Source organism: Pelodiscus sinensis, chromosome 1 (genome assembly GCF_052426305.1).
Source record: "Pelodiscus sinensis isolate ZL-2025 chromosome 1, ASM5242630v1, whole genome shotgun sequence".
In the NCBI taxonomy this organism is placed as follows: Eukaryota; Metazoa; Chordata; order Testudines; family Trionychidae; genus Pelodiscus; species Pelodiscus sinensis.
In genome coordinates, this window is record NC_143052.1 from 325,404,104 (window position 1) to 325,423,945 (window position 19,842).

At 38.9% G+C, this 19,842-nt stretch overlaps 1 protein-coding gene across 1 annotated transcript in view; it reads left to right on the plus strand.

Moving 5' to 3' along the window:
- CNTN5 (contactin 5) overlaps window positions 1-19,842 on the plus strand; it is a 1,036,023-nt gene that overhangs the window by 942,101 nt on the left and 74,080 nt on the right. Inside the window, exon 17 of the mRNA XM_089775740.1 lies at window positions 18,923-19,081. Coding sequence (XP_089631866.1) covers window positions 18,923-19,081 — 159 coding nt within the window. The remainder of the gene's footprint in view (window positions 1-18,922; window positions 19,082-19,842) is intronic.

The following is a 19,842-nucleotide window of genomic DNA, read 5'->3' on the forward strand; positions in this document are numbered from 1 at the left end:
AAAAGCTTTTTTTTTGTTGTGGTAGACCAATCTGCAAAATAGGCAGACCAAAATGACAATTGGTAAATGGACCCTCAGCACTTAAGAGAGTTAATAGCTTAAAAGTTATCTTGGATTTTTTAAAAGGTCCATTTCTGTATGAGGAAATTTTTTTTTCATTCGTAATTATAAATTTTATCTAAAATTGAAGCCATTAGCTCAGGTTCAGTGGTTTGAGAATAAGATTTTTTCAAAATAATAACTCCTCCTTTCAATGGGAAGTAACACTTATTTCAAAATAGTTATTTCAAAATAGCAGTGGTGTGGATGTTCCTGCTGCTATTTTGAAATAACTAATCCCCTGAGTTAGTTGAAGTAATTACTCCCTAATGAGGCTCTAAGTCAAGTAGTGCATCTACATTAAAAGAGCCTGCCTCGGACTTATTTCAAGGCTTCCCTGTAGTGTGGAAACACTATTTCAAAATAGTTATTTTGGGAGTTATTATTTTGAAATAATTTCCTAGTGTAGAAGTCAGGGATCAACTCTGCAAGCTTTGGCACTCCCATTGACACAAGCAAAAATTTAGAGTTCTTGATCAGCAAGGCTTTCAATTAACACAAAATGAAGCAAGAGCTTGGGTACTTCATTTGCAATATGTCTTCTATGCAGACTACAGATTATATCATACAATCATAGAAATGGTGGGCAAGAAGGGATATCAAGAAAATCATGCAATGTTCCATCTTGATCAGGATATGATGGGACTTATAGTCTCCTGTGTTCCATAAATTTTCATAAAAATGTAGGAGGCTGCACTGTAGAACTCCGTATGCCTTATTTAGGTAATAGACTTCAGGCTGGCCACACTTGTTTAGTTTGCTAAACTTTAAAAATGTAATAAATTGGGGGATATTTTATTAGAATATAGGAAACCCTACATAAAAAAATCTACGACTAGAGAAAACTTTTTTAAAAAGTAAAATCTTTTCATCTTATTACATCACTTCTGATTTTTAATCTATCATTTGCATAGGGAAAATATGATCTGGAAAGAAGAAATTGTGTTTCACAGAGTGCAAGGTTCTTTACTTTTTGGTAGAAGGAACTGTTAAATGCTTGCATGAATTCATGTTAAGGACTACAGGGCTTCTATTAACCTAACTTCCATGAATGTCATCAGTTGAAAGTTTCTAAAATTGTTCAACTTCTAGTACCTAGAATCCCACAGTGTTACTTCTAAATTATACAAATCTGACCTCTGCTTCAGAACCTTCTACGGTAAGCTAATTATCTCTCCTGCATTCATTTTATGGGGTTCATTTTATGTAGTTTATTTTAGAAAATATTTCTCAGAATAGGAGGTCTGAATTGGAGACTAATAAGGAGCATTATTTGAGGTATTAGAAGAAATTGGGATTTATGTATCTCCCATTTTGCATTGAAATTAAAACTATGACAGTTTTATAACATAGTTGAGCTTCAAATATGCCATTCCATTATCCTTGTCCCTGCAGATGGTAAATAAGAATTATGTCTGCATCAGTTTTACAACTGGTTTATATTGTGTGACTGTTTTTGTATTGATGTAAAGGTCTACTTTAATTGAATTATATAATTTGGTGAGTATAGTTGTAAATACTTATGCAAATGGTGTAGAGCAGATTCTACAGTGTCAGCATTGCTATTGCCAAATGCAGGATGATTTGTTTCTTTGTTTTTGGACTCACAATAAATATTTAAAGCAGATTTTGAGCAGTTGTCTCTAGTTCAAGATTTTTTAAAAAATAATCCTAAATATTTAAGAGAATCTAAATATTTGCTTTCTGTTAAAAAAAACTGTTGTAATTCAGTTTCTATGCCCTTCCCCAGCATTTTCTCTGCATGTCTCAGTTTACATAGGCACTCAGTGGTTTGCAACTAGATAGTCCCAGGTTCAGTGTCATTACAAGCTTCTCTTGGCGGAGCTCTTGGAGACACTGGACACTGATTCAGCAGAAGAGGTCAACAGTACAAGGTTGCTCTGAAGCTTTCCAGTTGGGCATATTGAGGAGGCTTGTAATATGTCTAGGAAATTCACTACCATTATGCAGCTGTGTCAATGAAAGCCAAAACAGTGCTGCTCTTTACTTCCACGTATACATTCCAGATAGCATAACCTTTTAGGGATGGCTCTAGTAGTCTGTTGTTAAGATGTTATATTGTGAGGCATGCCTGATCTTTTTTGACATGTCATTGCTATTTTGGCTGTCAATATGTGAGATTGTCTTCATTTACTGCACCCTCCATCTCCTCAGTAGGACATTGCATGCATAGAGTAAGTTGAATCAAAATAACTTTTGATTCAACTTCACTGTCTTTTAGATATTTGTGGCTATAAGTGGTAGATTATTTGCAAGGGGACTAAATTACGCTACTACTAATCAGATGCATTGAGTGTAAGTTAAAAGAAATTTTTTTTACAAGACTAGAGAAACAAGTGTATATTACCCTGTCCTCATCAGTTGGAACACCACAAAATCCTTGAAAATCCCTTCATGTGTAAGTCTTCAGAGACAGTCACGTACCACCCCATTCTCAGGCACATGCAGTGTCTCAGAACATTTTATTGTCTTGAAAACATGCAGTTCTTTTATATGTTTTCTGTTGTCTATGAAATACAATGTGCCATCCTCTGGCTAGCATATTCATCAGAGCACAGAATAAGCAGCTAAGGCTTTCAGTATTTTTCATCATTTATGTAGTGCTGTTAGTACATACTGCATTGTAGAGGAAGTTTGCCAAAATAAATAATTGGTTAGACAACTAAGGGTAGTTCTCTTGTGCCTGCAGAATGAATACTGCAGTGTAAATCTAAATACTTTTGCCCGTAATTGCATAGTTTGCATCTAGAGTTAGGCAATTAAAGGTGCAAGTACTCAGATTTATGTGCATCTATTTGTCAGATGCAAATAAGGAAGCTCATCTTCTCAAAACTTCCCACAATGTGGAACAATTTTAACAGGTGTGGGCTTTTTTCAAATAAAGTATAATACTGTTTGGGTTGTTAACCAGATTTAATTTAGCATGAAATGCACTTTCAACAGGAACTCTTTTTTAATAACATATTTGTCAGTAACAAAAGTGTAAACTTCTCTCATATACTCTTAAAAATGTTAAAAGTTTTCCATCAAAATCTTGGCAATAAGCAAGAATCTATCACTCCACATAATTTCAACATTTGACATTCATTGCTGAAGACTTCGATGGGTCCTTTAGAAATCTGATTAAATTTCATGTGACCTTAGTAAGTAGTATTAAGGCAACTTGCTATTTAGGCTATAATCATCTCTCCTTCTTCCAAATAACTCTCTGTTCTGTCCCTTGGAATTTATTTTCCTTTCTGTTTTATTTTCTTAAATATGGCAAAGAATGGTGGTCATTATTCATGAACATTTTATTGGCAGCGGGAGTGTTTGTCCTGTGAATTAATTTAGAATTTCAGTTTAGAATTTAAAGCATTTAAATCCCACTGTGGATTACAATGAAAAACAGCTTAGTTGTTTCATCCTAGTGAATATTTGTCAGCAGAAATCTCTTGCACTGTTTGACATAATTGGAATATCTGTGTGCAAATGAGGCTCAGACACTGTAACCGAAGAAGACAAAACAGGAGAACTACGTACATTTCCTGACCATTTGTGGTTCTAGGTAATGCTGCTACTCCTTAACTTGTGTTGGCATCAAATACCCTCTGCAAAATGTGACCTGCAGGCTTCTCTGCCCCTGTGCATCACAAAACAACTTCTTTGAACATCTGTGACAAAGATACAGGTTACACTTTTTTGCTTCCCACATATACAATTCCTTTTTGCACCTAGATTTAATTCTTAAAAGTCTACAAAAGGAATGACTTGAGTTATTGATGACTAGTTCTAAATATTGGCAAAACTTGATTGTGAATTCTAATATACCTTTACGCCTCTGGTAAACTCATAGGGCCAAATTCTATACATATGCCTCTGACTTTCTTATTTCAAAGCTCCATGGGCTCCTTTGGGGACAAAATATTGACCACAGAGACCATTAGTGGGTTGGTACAGAAATCAGTCAGAGGAATTTCATATGTGAGATGAGTAATAAAAATACCTTCTACTCCTAGAGTTGTACGAATAGTGCAAAACAAGAATTAGAAATGGATACTCTGTTTTTGATTTTCAGCATTTTCTTACTTTCCTAAAAACAATTGTGCAAATAGGTGTTTCTCCCCAGCCGTTTTTTCAGAATAGTTGTTTGTCATGTAAACAAGGATACTGACAGAGGAAAATATGCTTGTTCCTGTTTGTCGAATTTCAATCATCTAATCAAGGAGCAGAAACTATTTTGGGTTTTTACCAATCAGTGAGTATCATACCTTATTCTTGGTAATGATCCAGGAACAGTTTTTCCTTGCCTAATGCCCTCTCTGTTACCAATCTTTATTTTATTTTACACATCTTCAGCTTCCTGTGATTTTCAACCAGCAAAGGATTGAAAAAGAAGAAATCTTTTCCACTAGGCTGGTTTTCCAGCTATAATTGGCACCACTGACTGTATTCATGCTGTCTGTACTTATTTTCACAAAGAAGAGATTACAAAAACAGAAGGCTCTAATGCAAGATAAATATGCATGTCATGTTCTGACACTAATGATGTGATCACAAATGTGGTTACCATACACTACTCACATACCAACCAGGAGGTTTACATTCTGCAGATGTCTCTGTTGATGTCCTAGCCAACGATGTGTCAGGCTCCCTCAAGAAAATGCCTGGTTGGTAAGTTAATTTGTTTCCAAAGACTGTCTTCCAAAAGGTTTGTTGTTTTTTTATATTTCTATTATGTGAAAGAAATTCCAAAACAATCTTTATTCATTTCTTATTGCAGTGGACATCTCCATGATCAGCCATCAGTCTAACAAGCATTAAACTACCTCACAGTTCTACCATGAAAAGAACTGACTATGTAAAGAAAAGACTTTTATTGCCTTAATACTGCAGATCAGCATGGGTGCTACCAGCCACATCTGGCAAAGGTAAACAGCGTATTTTATGTTGAAGAAGCAGAAGTCTCAGGAACACTAGAAAAGTAGCAGTGCTAAACATTTTGACTAAAGAGTTCTACCAAAAAGACCAAAAAACCACAATCCAGTTCCTAATTAATTGAAGCTTGTCTTTTACTTTGATTGTATAAGGCCCAAATTGGGCCTCTGCTTCTCTACAAATAATAGTTATTGTATAGTCTTCTGATTCCTTTCAGAAGAGAAAACAGTGCAATTCCATGTAAGCAGCAGGGACAGAATTTACTGGGATGACACAAGAGTTGGATCCTGCATAGTATCCAACACATTTCTGGAAGGCCTCCATTTGCATCCCTGGGACCAGGGATTGCTCTGGTCTTGGCCCATTCTCTGGGCTCATTTGGAGTAGGGTTACAGTAGCAGTTTGAGGGCAATTCAGGGTATGTCTACTCTCACCCCCTAGATCAATTTAGGGAGGCTAATGAGGGCAACCGGAATTGTAATTCAAGCCCGGGATTTAAATATCCTGCGCTTGATTTACATGTTCCCGTCCGGTCGCCATTTTAGAAATTGACTAGCCCGAAGTAACTGCCCACGTCTACACATGGCAGTGAAACGGGATTCCGATTTAAAGCCCCTAATTCGAATTAGCTGGTAAACTTCATTGCAGGAGGAATACGAGCTAATTCGAGTTAGGGCTTTAAATCGGAATCCCATTTCACTGCCATGTGTAGACACGGGCAGTTACTTTGGGCTAGTCAATTTCTAAAATGGCAACTGGCTGGGAACATGCAAATCAAGCACGGGATATTTAAATCTTGGGCTTGATTTGCAATTCCGGTTGCCCTCATTAGCCTCTCTAGATCGATCTAGGGGGCTAGTATAGACGTACCCTCTGAGAGTTTTCCTGAATCGGTGTTTTAAAGCACACACAGGCATGTGGAGCATACTGTGATACAGTGTTGAAGGGACTGAGACTTCACTTTCAGCACTTAGTAATAAGTGAAAAGGGATTTTCCTATCAATATTTATACCCAATATATGGCAACATTGAAAGTAAAATAGAATTAAAGCCCCAAGAACAATTTTAGGTTAGTTTTAATAGTTATTTTGCAATTAAACAGTCTCAAGTTCACCAGAGGAAGTTTAGCAAAATAAGCCCACAAAACGTGTTTGTGTATGTATGTGTGTGTATGTGCACACTAGCAACTTCTACAGACCTGACTCATCACGATTAAATTATATCTATTTGAACATTGATTTCATTAATGAAAGCTTTTATTAATCACAGAGAAAATACAGCAAAGAACCAGTCTCTTTGAATTATTCATTTTCTTCTAGAGGTTGTTAGTTCAGGTCATGATTTCTTTGTCAACACAAGGAATCAAAGAATTATTAGCAAATTTCTCTTGAAACACATAACCCACATTCTGTCTCCTGAACCCTATCTGTAAATTGAAGTTCATATATTTGTCTTGCAAACTTGGATCATGCTACGTTAAACCCAAGATAATAAGTGGAATCAATCACACGCCACTGAATTATGTGCTGTAGCCTGTATTACAGACAACATCACAGCAATCCATCCATCACCTAACGCATTTGCTGCAAATGATCAAACATCCATTCAGATTTCTCTATTTAAATGCTCCAACTACAATTTAACCTGCTGTCTTTTTCTCCAAACATGTCAGGTGGCTTCTTCTATATTGTTCCAACAAATTTGTTGTCAAAGCATTACAGATATAATCTTTCAGTCTTTACAGGGCTTACATAGTACATTGGAAGCAATATTCTGTAGCATTATGATTTAGATTACAAATTGCAAAATGAAATAAAGTAAAAGACCACTAGTCATTTGTAAAGATACCAAAATGACATATCACTAAGACACCTCTGTCCATAGATAGCACTGTATAAAATACTAATTGTTAGTGTCCTTGAATTTACTTTGCTGATGTAAAAAATAAAAACAACCATTCTTACACATTGCTTCCTTTTTTATCAATTTTTGACACAAAAGGAGGGTTTCTCAAGCACTTCACAACTAGATTATGATTCAATAGTGATGTAGAACATCTGATTAGTGGGAAGAGATCACCCATGCCCTTGAGGACTCTTCATTGCAGGATGAGTGAATTTGGGAGTAGCCATCCCTGATATGATGAAAGGCAGTACCTTTGAGATAATCGTTTCTTTCTTTCTTTCTTTCTTTCTTTCTTTCTTTCTTTCTTTCTTTCTTTCTTTCTTTCTTTCTTTCTTTCTTTCTTTCTTTCTTTCTTTCTTTCTTTCTTTCTTTCTTTCGATCTTAGGGTACGTCTAGACTACAGGCTTTTGTCGACAGAAGTTTTGTCGACAGATACTGTCGACAAAGCTTCTATCAACAAAGAGCGTCTAGACTACATTCAGTTCTGTCGACAAAGCAAGCTGCTTTGTCGACAAAACCCTGTAGTCTAGACACAACCCTAGATGCAATAACACCTTCTGTCGACAGAACTCTGTCGACAAAAGGTGTTATGCCTCGTAAAATGAGGTTTACCAGCGTCGACAAAACTGCTGAGTTCTGTCGACGTTATGTCGACAGAACTCAGCTGTAGTGTAGATGCAGATATAGTTTTGTCGACAAAAGTCCACTTTTGTCGACAAAACTCTGTAGTCTAGACACACCCTTATTGAGGATGTTGTCAAAATGTATACTCTCAGCAGGACATTCTCACAAGAACACAAATGAGTACTGAACTCTATTGTACTCCAAATGCATTTCAGCATGGGGGGGAGGGTCCCAAAAATAGACCTATTTGCCACAATCAAAACCAAAAAATGTTCACAGTCTGTCTCCAAATCATCTGTTAGGAGATCATTTCCTATTTCAAAGGAACATGAGTCTCTTTGGGGCCTTTCCTACAATTTCTCTTACATATAAAGTCCTGCTCAAAGAAGAGCAGAAAAGGAGATAAGAAAAGAAAGAGCATACATGGAAAAGTTTTCCATTAAAAGCATTTTCAGATCAGAGCATCTAGATTGGCATGGACGCTTTTCCGCAAAAGCACTTTTTGCGGAAAACCGTCTATGGCCAATCTAGACGCGTTTTCTGCAAAAAAGCCCCGATCGCCATTTTCGCAATTGGGGCTTTTTTGCGGAAAACAAATCTCAGCTGTCTACACTGGCCCTTTTGCACAAAAGTTTTGTGCAAAAGGGACTTTTGCCCGAACGGGAGCAGCATACTATTTCCGCAAAAAGCACTGATTTCTTACAGTAGGAAGTCAGTGCTTTTGTGGAAATTCAGGCAGCCAGTGTAGACAGCTGGCAAGTTTTTCCAGAAAAGCGCTGATTTTCCAGAAAAACTGGCTAGTCGAGACACAGCCCACATGTATATGTAGAAATGAAAAAGATTCAAAATATGGTATGACATAACCATAACTCAAAACACATTGCTTCCACATCCCACTAGCACTAAACAAAAGTGCTAGATCTAAAATATCAGGATTATCTATACATTATTCCACAATGAAAACATTCTTCATCCTATAATAAAAAGATTCCTCAAGGGTATGGGTAACCTTTTTCCACAAGTCAGTCATCCAATATCAACATGGACCTTAACCTTGTCCTCAAGTACCTTAAAAAGCCTCCTTTTGAACTCACAGCCGCATAGTCACTTATGTATCTTCATATGAATAGACATCATATGCATCATCATGGTTCAGTGCATTGGAGAAATAGGGGCTCTAATGGCACACCCACCCTTCACAATGTTTTTTTAGGAGTAAGGTCACACTGAGACCATACCCAAAGTTCCTCCCAGAAGTGTCTTCTGTCTTCTGCATAAATCAACTTATACATTTCCCAATATGCTTCCAAAAGCCACACCATGAGAGACAATATTACATACGCTCATTGTCAGGAGAGCTTTGGCATTCTTTCTGAATAGAACAAACATTTTCAGAAAATCTCCTAAACTGGTACTTTCAATTTCAGGGAGGTCTAATGGATCCTCAGTCTCAAAAGAAAGACTTTCTAGGTGGCTATTGAATTCCATTACCTATCGCTATTTGTACCCTCAGTCTTCAACCTCCATCTGGGGTTCAACTTTATTCCATGAGGTCTGTTTCCACTTCTGTAGCTTTCATAAAAAAACACCCCCATCACAGAAATATGCAGAACAGTAACTTGGGCATCTGCTCATTCTTTTGCAGAGCATTATGTTATCAGTTATGACTCAGCATCAGATGTTATGTTTGGATCCACGGTATTTCAATAAGTAATAGTCTTGACTCCAAAGCTGCACCCTCTGAGGGATACTGCTGTAGAGTTGTCTAAAATAGAGCACCCATAGGAACAATATTTGAAGAAGAAAGGGTTATTTTCCTTTGTGCAGTAACTGGTTCTTTGAGATATTTCCTTATGGGTGCTCCATGACCATCCCTTCTCACCTGTGCTTTGTAGGGTCTGTGGTAGAGAAGGAACTGAGGTCAGCTTACCTTTGCAGTGCTTGATAGCCTCAAGGCAAGCTCAAGGATGTGGATACAGTGGAGCTCACATAGAAATACACATCTTGAAGAACCATAGTTACTGTAGAACGTGAGTAACATCTTCAATTCTTACGGATTTTTTTTTAATTGAGGAGCAACTTCAAAGAAAAGCGTCATGTTCATGAATGGGTTACTAACACTCTAAGGTGTTGTGAACAGCCCTATGGTTTCTGAGAGTTTAAAGCATTAATTTGGTCTTGTTATCTCTAGTGGTATATTGATGCTTTCAACTCAAGGCAGCTTCTGATAGTAAGAGTTTTTGTGGACTATTTCTTGATCAGCTGCTGAATTTTTGTTATCTCTTTGAATAATACAGAGTGTTCATAATTTTTGTTGTTCTTGTTACAGAGGTGAACGGACCACATGACTTTCCCAGAAAAGAAAAATCTGTGACCAGAGTCTCCTTGAATTACTTGAATGGAAAACTTACTAGCATATATGTATCCATTAAAAATACTTTTAACCAAACACTTATTAGTAATATAGTCATGACAGGAACCATAGTTTGTAAGAAGAAAAATGTTTGTATCTACTCAAATAAAAAGTCAGCTTTCAGCACAATGAATAATGTGTTCTGTATGGTCATAAACAGAAAGCTGGTCAATGCAGCTTGTATGTCTACACTAAATAAAATGATAAAAGGCTACATGGAAGCTAAAAGAGCTTTAAAATGAGTATATAGAAGTCCTGTAGAATAAAAGGATGAAAGTCTGTGTGACTACAAAAAGTGGTTGTAGACATACATATTTGTGGTCTAAAAATAAAATGAGGCTAAAGCAATTCATCTTACAAATTGATGAAAGTACCAATCTAAGCAAGAAATCCACATTCATCATGGAGAAATAATGTTGTATGTGTTTTTTCTGAACCTGGCTGACCTGGAGAGTACATCATGTAAGAGCTGTTAATTAACTTGATTAGATTGCAGCTCTGACTTGTAATGATGCCAATAAAGCTTATAGACAAGTGTTTGGGTTTAAGACCATTAGCCACAGCCACAGCTAGTGAATGTAACAGAAATTTGAGTTTAGCAAGTTCACATTCAAACTATTGTAAGGGCCATCAAGAAACCTGTAAACCCAAACCAGAGGCACTTGATCTTGCCGGGTAAGAGCATACCATGCATCTCTGGCTGTGTTTAAACTACATGGCTCCATCGATGGAGCCATGTAGATTAGGCTGATCGGCAAAGGGAAATGAAGCCATGATTTAAATAATCGCGGCTTCATTTAAATTTAAATGGCTGCCGTGCTGAGCCGACAAACAGTTGATTAGCTATTTGTTGGCTCAGTGCGCTAGTCTGGATGCCGACCTGAAAGCCCTTTATCGACCTCCCCGTTATGCCTTGTAGGATGAGGTTTACCGGGGAGGTCTATAAAGGGCTTTCATGTCGACAGGGGAGCGTCCAGACTAGTGCGCTGAGCTGACAAACAGCTGACCAGCTGAACAGCTGATCAGCTGTTTGTCGGCTCAGCGCAGCAGCCATGTAAATTTAAATGAAGCCGCGATTATTTAAATCACGGCTTCATTTCCCTTTGCCAAACAAACAAATCTACATGGCTCCGTCAACGGAACCATGTAGTTTAGACGTACCCTATGAGACCACAAAGCTTGTCCACCTGTCTTTGCAACTCTCTTGGATTCATCTGACTCCAATTTGTATTCCAGAAAAAGTGGGCCAAGACAACCCAACATCTAGCACAAAGGATTTCTTCCCCAGAAGTTATGGAAAATCTAGAAACAGTTATTTTATTTTAAAAAATGTTGCCCATTGGCCATGCCCCCAGCAGAATGTTTCAGAAGACTAGAGCATTCTGTAGACACATTAAAATTTATTATGTCCTTAATCATTTGTTCCTTGATTTTAGAGGGTTTGACTCTTTCAAATGACATGGTAATTACAAGATGAGTTAAAATGTGCTTTATAAGGAGTCTCTGATTTAAACACAGAGCGACTAGTGTGTGTCTTCAGTAAATGGCACACACTTGTAGAATCAGGACAAAAAATTGGGATATTTAGCTCTAAAAATACAAGCCTCTCGCATATGCAGTAAAGGAGGGAAGGTCGGTGTCGGTTATCAGCTAAACAAACATCTTTATAATCTGTCTAAGGTGCCACTTTACAGTAGAGGCAAAAAATGTACAGTAGTAAAAAATACATGGTGAAGTTCACCTTTGCAAAAGGATCAGAGCAAGCCATATGCACTGATTAATGCCTGCTCTAAAGATTTAATCTAAAAGTTATTTTTTTTTCTGATCCTCAGCAGTCAAGTGAATTGCATCAGTAGTAACCCAATCCAACACCCACAGAACTCAGTAGCACAAAAAGTCTCCCTTTGACTAAAACAGGAAAAATATCCAAAAGATTGCTTTATTACAATGGGTTTGTTTTAAATATAGATGGAGCTTTTGTTTTAGGGAAGGTCTGAAAGAGTAGTGGCAAGCCTTTTGTGTGTTAAAGAGAGCTAGAGCTCTTATACATCTTAGAAATGTCCATAGTAGTTCAACATCTCTGGATCTTGAAATAGTACTGTGTGGGAAGAGAAATTTGGGAAGATTTGCTGCTGATGAGACAGAAGCAAATGTAAAATTACTAGCAACTCTTTTTACCTCCCAGGCTTCAACTGCAGGCCCATCAGGGGGATTGGAAGGTTTGAAAGTGCCCAAATCCCAAGTTCCCCACTGTGCAACAAGATTTGATCATTGTACAGACGGATTTACTATAATCTTTGCTTCACCTCATTTTGCTTCTCCCCTTAATCTAAACAAAATATAACAGCTACACTCCTCTTTCTGCCAGGATTCTTTGAAGAATATCACCATTCTTTTGGAATCCCATAATTAACTACCTGTCTCCTGTCAAGCTCCTTATCCTCACTTTCAAAACTCTATGGCAGGGGTGGGTAACCAAGGCCCAGGATGTGGCCCCTGGGTTGCCTGAATCTGGCCCCCAAGGCTTAGGGCCTCCCCCAGAATTGAAGAGCCCATGCTGGCACTCTAGAACCTTCCTCCCCACTTCCTCCAGGTCTCCCCCAGCCTTCCCACAGCCCCCAGTCTCCTGACTGATTTTTCTGTGGGTCAGTAGCACTTGACCCAGAAAAAGATTCCCCACCCTTGCTCTGTGGAATCTGACCTCACCTACATCTCTATTCTCATTATCCTCCATCTTCTTGGTCCTGTTGGTGCTCCCATTGTACTTTACCTATTGTTACCTTCATCTCTCCCACTCCTTCTTTTGACTTTACCTTCTTTCATACTGCCACCTCTTACTCTTCTTAGTTTATTGTCCTTCCTTTTTACTGACTAAAGATCTGTTCCTTTGAAACCCTTCTGAAAGCCTGCTTCTTCCTAGGAATATAGCCAACTGTTTTTAACCTGCTTTTCCTTTACTGAGCCATTGTCCTGTGTCTTGTTTCTGTTTGTTTTGTCCAGCATAGGCTGTAAGGTCTTAATGACAATGACATAATAAATGTAGAGTTCTATTTTAGTGCTTTTTTTTTAAACAATAAGAACAATATAATTAAATGGCGGTGCAAGTCATGAGTAGCCTTGATAAGGAGATAAGAATGATGCAAATCAGCCTTCTGTAAAATACACACTATGAGAAGTTAATTTGTTGGTTCCTTTCACCACAGCAGAAAAGCAGGTTTTGCTTAGAGAGTTGATGAGAAGGGCAATGCTTCTCAGAATTATCAATACACTGTAATTGGTAATGGCACATCAAGAAATCCCATGTTAACATCAGACAGCAGTAGGAATTATTTAGAGTTCCTCACTAGGGTGCATCTATACAGCAGCGTTATTTTGGAATGATGGACATTATTCCGAAATAACAATGCAAGGCTGTGTCTATATTGGCACCCTTTTCTGGAAAAGGGATGCTAATGAGACACTTCGGAATTGCAAATTCCGCGGGGGATTTAAATATCCCCTGAGGTATTTGCATGAACATGGCTGCCACTTTTTTCTGGCTCGGGGTTTTGCCGGAGAAAAGCACCAGTCTCGACGGGACCTTGCGGAAAATAAGCCCTTTTCCGGAAGATCCCTTATTCCTACTTTCAATCTATCCCTATTCTAGTAGGAATAAGGGATCTTCCGGAAAAGGGCTTATTTTCTGCAAGATCCTGTCTAGACTGGCGCTTTTCTCCGGCAAAACCCCGAGCCGGAAAAAAGCGGCAACCATGTTCATGCAAATACCTCAGGGGATATTTAAATCCGCCGCGGAATTTGCAATTTCGAAGTGTCTCATTAGCATCCCTTTTCCGGAAAAGGGTGCCAATGTAGACACAGCCCAAGTGTTTACACAGCAATTCTGTTATTTTGAAACAAATTCAAAATAACGGACAGCTTATTCTGATTTTTGTAAACCTCATTACATGAGGAATGATGTCTATTCCAAAATAGTTATTTCAAAATAGCTCTAATGTGGACACTCCACTATTGCTATTTTGAAATAGCTCCTCTACAGGGCCTTTCACAATAATTACTCCCTAGGGCTTTCTGGGGCTCTACAATGAGGTAGCACATCCTCATTAGGAGAGCCTGCCTTTGACTAATTTCAAGGTTTCCCTGTGGTGTAGATGCGCTATTTTGAAATAAACTATTTTGGATTATTTCTTCCAGAATAGCTTATTCTGAAATAAGTATGCAGTGTAGACATAGATGATGAACAGATAATTCCTAGAGTTAACAACAAAACAAAATATATAACAACTTTTCCAAAATTCAATCTCTTTTGCCCTAACATAAAAGGATTTTCCTTAATTAAACTGAAGAGTTGCTTTCCCACAAGATAACTACCAATGTGCTTTATGTTGACTTTCTATCAAATCCGTAACTGCATAAATAGAAAGTTCCACATCAAGCAGGCTTCCCTAAAATGATGGAACCATATTGCATTTATTTCCAGTCACTTTTTGAGCAGAGTTTAGAGAGGAACACAGGAACAGATGCTCTTTTTCCCCTTCATTGACTAGTTTTATATAAAAAAAAAACAGTTTTTGAAATCATGACTAATAATAGAACCGTTGTGTAAAAAACATCCTTAGCTTAAACATCTGTCTGACACTAAGCATAAAATTGAATGCATTTCCACAAAATGAGTAACATCTGCATAGCACTCAGGTCTTGGCTAGCTGTCATTCACTTGTCATCACTAAGGCTTTTGTCCCTTATTAATCTCCTTTCATAATGGTAATGCTTTTAGCAGCCCTTCTACAGACAGTATTGAGAATTTAACATGTGACATCTATTCTAGCTCTGCATGACGCCCAAAAGCAACTGGACTGTCTAGTTCCTGAGGTGTCAAGGGGCTTTGCACACTGCCTGTGCCCACAGGCACCACTTCCACAGCTCCCATTGGCTGTGGCTCTCAGTCAATGGGGGCTGTGATGCCAGTGCTGGGAGTAGAGCAGCATGTAGTGCTTCCCTGATTCTTTGTCTGCTTAGGGGATACAGGGACATGCACAGATCCATGGTAGTCAGGAGCCTGCCTTAGTCCTGTTGCACTGCAGACGAGACTTTTAATTACCCAATGAGCCATATTGACCAGAGCCACCACAATCCCTTTTCAACCAAGTGTTCCAGTTTAAAACCAAATACCTGGTAACCTCATGACTCACCCCATTCATCTCAATGGATGTTAAATCCAAGATCTACAGCAACTCAGCAGGGGGCTACATGTGTGGTGGAAAAAGTGTGCAATGGGGCAATGGGTCTTGTTCACTTAGGGTATTTCTAGACTACGTGGCTCGATCGACGGAGCCATGTAGATGAGGTTTCTAGACATAGGGAAATGAAGCGATGATTTAAATAATCGCCGCTTCATTTACATCAAAATGGCTGCCTCGCTGTGCAGCTCAGCTGTTTGGCGGCACAGCGCAGTAGTCTAGATGCTCCACGGTTGACAAAGGAAGCTCTTGTCGACCGCCCCAGTAAACCTCATTCCATGAGGCATAATGGTGCGGTCGACAAGGGCTTCCCTTGTTGACCATGGAGCATCCAGACTACCACGCTGTGCCACCAAACAGCTGATCGGCACAGCGCGGCAGCCATTATGATGTAAATGAAGTAGCGATTATTTAAATCGCCGCTTCATTTCCCTATGTCTAGCAACCTCATCTATATGGCTCTGTTGATGGAGCCATGTAGTCTAGACACACCCTTATGCAAGTGCTGGAGATGGTCTTGTTGCTACTTTGTTTCCCTAAGAAGGAAAAAGGAGAGCCCTCCTCTCCCTCCCTCCTCTCACCGCTACCCACATGACTGCCATTCGAAATAAGGATGGAACACATGAGTCTTTGTCTTATGATGTGCCCATGACCCCACGATTGACTTAGTCTGGCTCTATTTATGGTTAGAGAGAGAGTGATTTTTTGAGCTGCAAAATGTTCAAAGGGAGAATGCTCTGTGAAGCACTGAGTCCAAAAGTTGGGCTTGACACCAAGTATATGGGCAGGGAGAGAATCTGAAATGTGGAGTTACTGGTCTATGCCTTAGTCTATCCATATGTTTAATTGATATAATTACAGTTTCATAGTGTAGTGGTGGGACTGAGCTATGGAAAAATCTTGACTGTAAATATTTTGTATTTCATACAAATATAACTTTGCTGAAGGGAATATTAGAGGGACTGTACTGTCAAGTGATATTACCTGGTTTTTGTTTGCAAAACACCATGCTTGCAAAGTCCTCAGGCTTAACATTCACTTGTGTCCTTGTTCTGGGTGCACCTTGGCATTTCTCCGTGTGATACGGAAGGACTCCGATCACCTATTGTTTTGGCTCCAAATATACTTAAATGTCCAGTTAACATGTTTTATTCTTTTTCAATAAGATACTAAACAATATCTATACATTTTTATACATTAGAACTTGAGGCAAAATTATATACCTTACAATGTCAAATGCCCAGATAATTTAATAAGTGATATTAAAGGATTATCATAGTTTGCTGTCTAATGTTTCATCTAAATGGTACAATTTCCATGTATTTCATTATCACAAATATTTTGTAATGATAACTTATTTCAAAGAGATATATTTCAGAGGGAAAAGAAGACTGCAGTTTATTACTATTTGCCCTGAAATTCAAAACAACTTAGTTTATCAGTTTAATCCCCAAATCAATTTGGTAGCAGGTATTCCCTGACGTTCCCGTTATTTTTTATCAAAATTATTAGCATCAGTTCATGGGTTCATTATTGCCATCTGAGAGACCAATATAACTCAATATATGCTTACAATTACATACATACTGTTAGAAAATCTTAAACAAAATTGGATATAACATAAATTACTTCATTTTACATTAAATGAAATTAAAAGGGTGAGAAATTCAAAACTAATAAAAGGAAATGCCTTTGCTTGTGCACAAGATGTAATTAAACTGTGGAACTTATTGCCATAGGAAGTTCTTAAAAACAAAAATTTAAGATTCAAAAAGATATTTATATGGATAGCAAGAATATTCAGATTTGTCATAATCAATTCTGAGAAAATTTTCTGAAAGAATCTTAAACTTTGTACTTCATGGTTTAATACAATCTCTAAGGGTATGTCTACACTACCCTCCTAGTTCGAACTAGGAGGGTAATGTTGGCATACCGCACTTGCAAATGAAGCCCGGGATTTGAATTTCCTGGGCTTCATTTGCAGAAACTGGGCATCGCCATTTTAAAATCCCTGCTCGTTCGAACCCCGTGCCGCGCGGCTACACGCGGCATGAACTAGGTAGTTCGGACTAGGCTTCCTAGTCCGAACTACCATTACTCCTCATGGAGTTCGGACTGGGAAGCCTAGTCCAAACTACCTAGTTCATGCCGCATGTAGCCGCGCGGCACGGGGTTCGAACGAGCAGGGATTTTAAAATGGCGGCGCCCAGTTAATGCAAATGAAGCCCGGGAAATTCAAATCCCGGGCTTCATTTGCAAGTGCGGTATGCCTACATTACCCCGCTAGTTTGAACTAGTGGGGTAGTGTAGACATACCCTAACTCTGAAGAACCTGGATAAAATAATGTTGCGTTCAGATTATTCCAAATTTGCCTACTCATGAGGTCATAGAGCAGAGTCATAGAGCCAAAAGGAACAACCAGCTCATCTAGACTGATCTGTGTGTCGCAGACTACCAGCACCACCCAGACCCTGCACACTAAACCCAACCTTACTGTGCGGTTCATAACCCTTACTTTGAGGGATCTGCTTTTCACCACTGCTGGAGAAAGGATACAGACTCGGTATGGTAGTTACAATGTTCAGAGTCCAATAACACTGAGTTCTGTAGCAAGATGGGGTCTTCATAGCTATGTTTTTGGTTCTGACTCATCTCTGTTAGCAGTCTTAATTAAGCAAATGAAATATGAAAATAAAAATAATTCATTCTGATTGTCTGCAGCTGAATAGAGACTTCACAGGAGATGAAAAGCAATGTTGTTGTTTTGGATTTTATTTCCTGGTTTGGTAACAAACAATGCCCTTTGGAATATTAGCTTAAATGAAAAATAAATAATATTCAAACAAGCTGTTAGAAGGTGAAGGAAGTGCATTTAGATGGTGTTCTAACCTTATTTCGTGAATGACTGAATGTGTGAGACAGTATATATATATATACCGGTATATATTGAATTCTTGGTTTGGTAATTATCAAAATTTAGCAGTTCTCAAGATACATATTGATCTTAGTTTTCTTTTGAACATTGTTCATTTGTCATATCAACAAACTGTGGGGTTTGCCTCATCAAAATACAACATTTACTTTATATTTATTAAGTTCATATTATTAATTATCACTTTCAGCATATTAAACGTGTGGGCTTTTAAGGCAACATTGCTACCTTGAAGAGTTTACAATCTAAGACTTCCTTCAGCAATAGGGGCTGTGTAGTTACTTAAATGGGATTCCCAATGGGCATAAGGGTTTGTTCACATAGCTCAAATTGCAAGATCAGGACTTTCCAATGAAACAGAGCAAGGAAGACTATGCTTAAATGACAGAAGGGAGGGAAAAGAACATTTGGCAGTTTATAGGTTAACCTTAGATGTGTCTTAAAGGTTGCTATTTTATTTTTATTCATCTTAGGTTTTAAAAATCTGCAGAATAAAATAATTGATTTTTTTAAATTCCAATTTCTATTTCTAATTCCACAGCTTTGATATGTTAATTTCTTTTTCCACGTGAAGCATTAAAAATGGAAATAATCATCCTGTTTGTCATCTGAAATCATGGAAATCATCCACCCTAGTGAAATGAATATTAACTACCTTTTTCATGAATAGTGAACTGTATCAGGTCCTTATGGAAACATGTGTGTCCTATATCGATGCTGCTGAATTGGCATGACAATCAGACCATTTTATTCTTCCCCCTTATTTCTAGGTCCTCCTGGTCCCCCAGGAATAGTGATAGTTGAGGAAATTACAGAAACGACGGCAACACTCTCCTGGAGTCCTGGGGCAGACAACCATAGCCCCATCTCCTTATACAATTTACAAGCACGTAGTCCATTTTCACTTGGCTGGCAGACTGTAAAAACAGGTAAGAAAAAGATTTTAAATATAATAAGAGTAAACTGAGTTCAAAATTCATGGTTCAAGAGAATAGGAACCACCCACACCAGTTGCAGAGGATGACGATGAAAAAGATTTTAAAAATTATATTAGAGAGCTGCACCCCCTGCTCACTATGCTTACCAGCCAACCTCTCTCCAATGGCTTTCATGGCCAGAGAGAATGAGAGCTATGCTTGCCAACCCCCACTCCCTTCGGGTAGGTCTCTGGCCAGGGGGTAGGGTGCAAGAGCAGGATGGAAGGGTGTCTGGCCAGGAGGAAGGGGGCAGGAGTAGGCTGGGGTTAGGTGTCTAGCCAGGGGGGAGTGTGCAAGAGCAGGGGAGGGAGAAGAAGCAGGTTGGAGGTAGGTGTCTGGCTAGGAGGGAGGGTTCAGGAGTGGGCTGGGGGTGCAGAGTCTCAGTGGAAGGGGCTAGTGAGGGGACTGGGGAAGCAGGATTTGGTGGTAGGGCATGTGAGAGGGCTGGGGGTGCAAGGTCTCAGCAGGGTGGTGAGTGAGGGGGCTGGGGGCGTAAGGCCTCGGCTTGAGGAGGTATGAGTGAGTAGACTGGGGTGCAGGTCTCAGTGGAGGGAGTGTGTGAGGGGGCTGGGGATGCAGGGTCTCGCCAGGGTGGTGAGTGAGGGTTTAGGGGTATGGGGTCTCAGCAAGGCAGTGTTTGAGGGGGCTGGGGGTGCAGAGTCTTGGCAGAGGGGGTGTATGAGGGGGCTGGAGGTATGGGGTCTTGCCAAGGT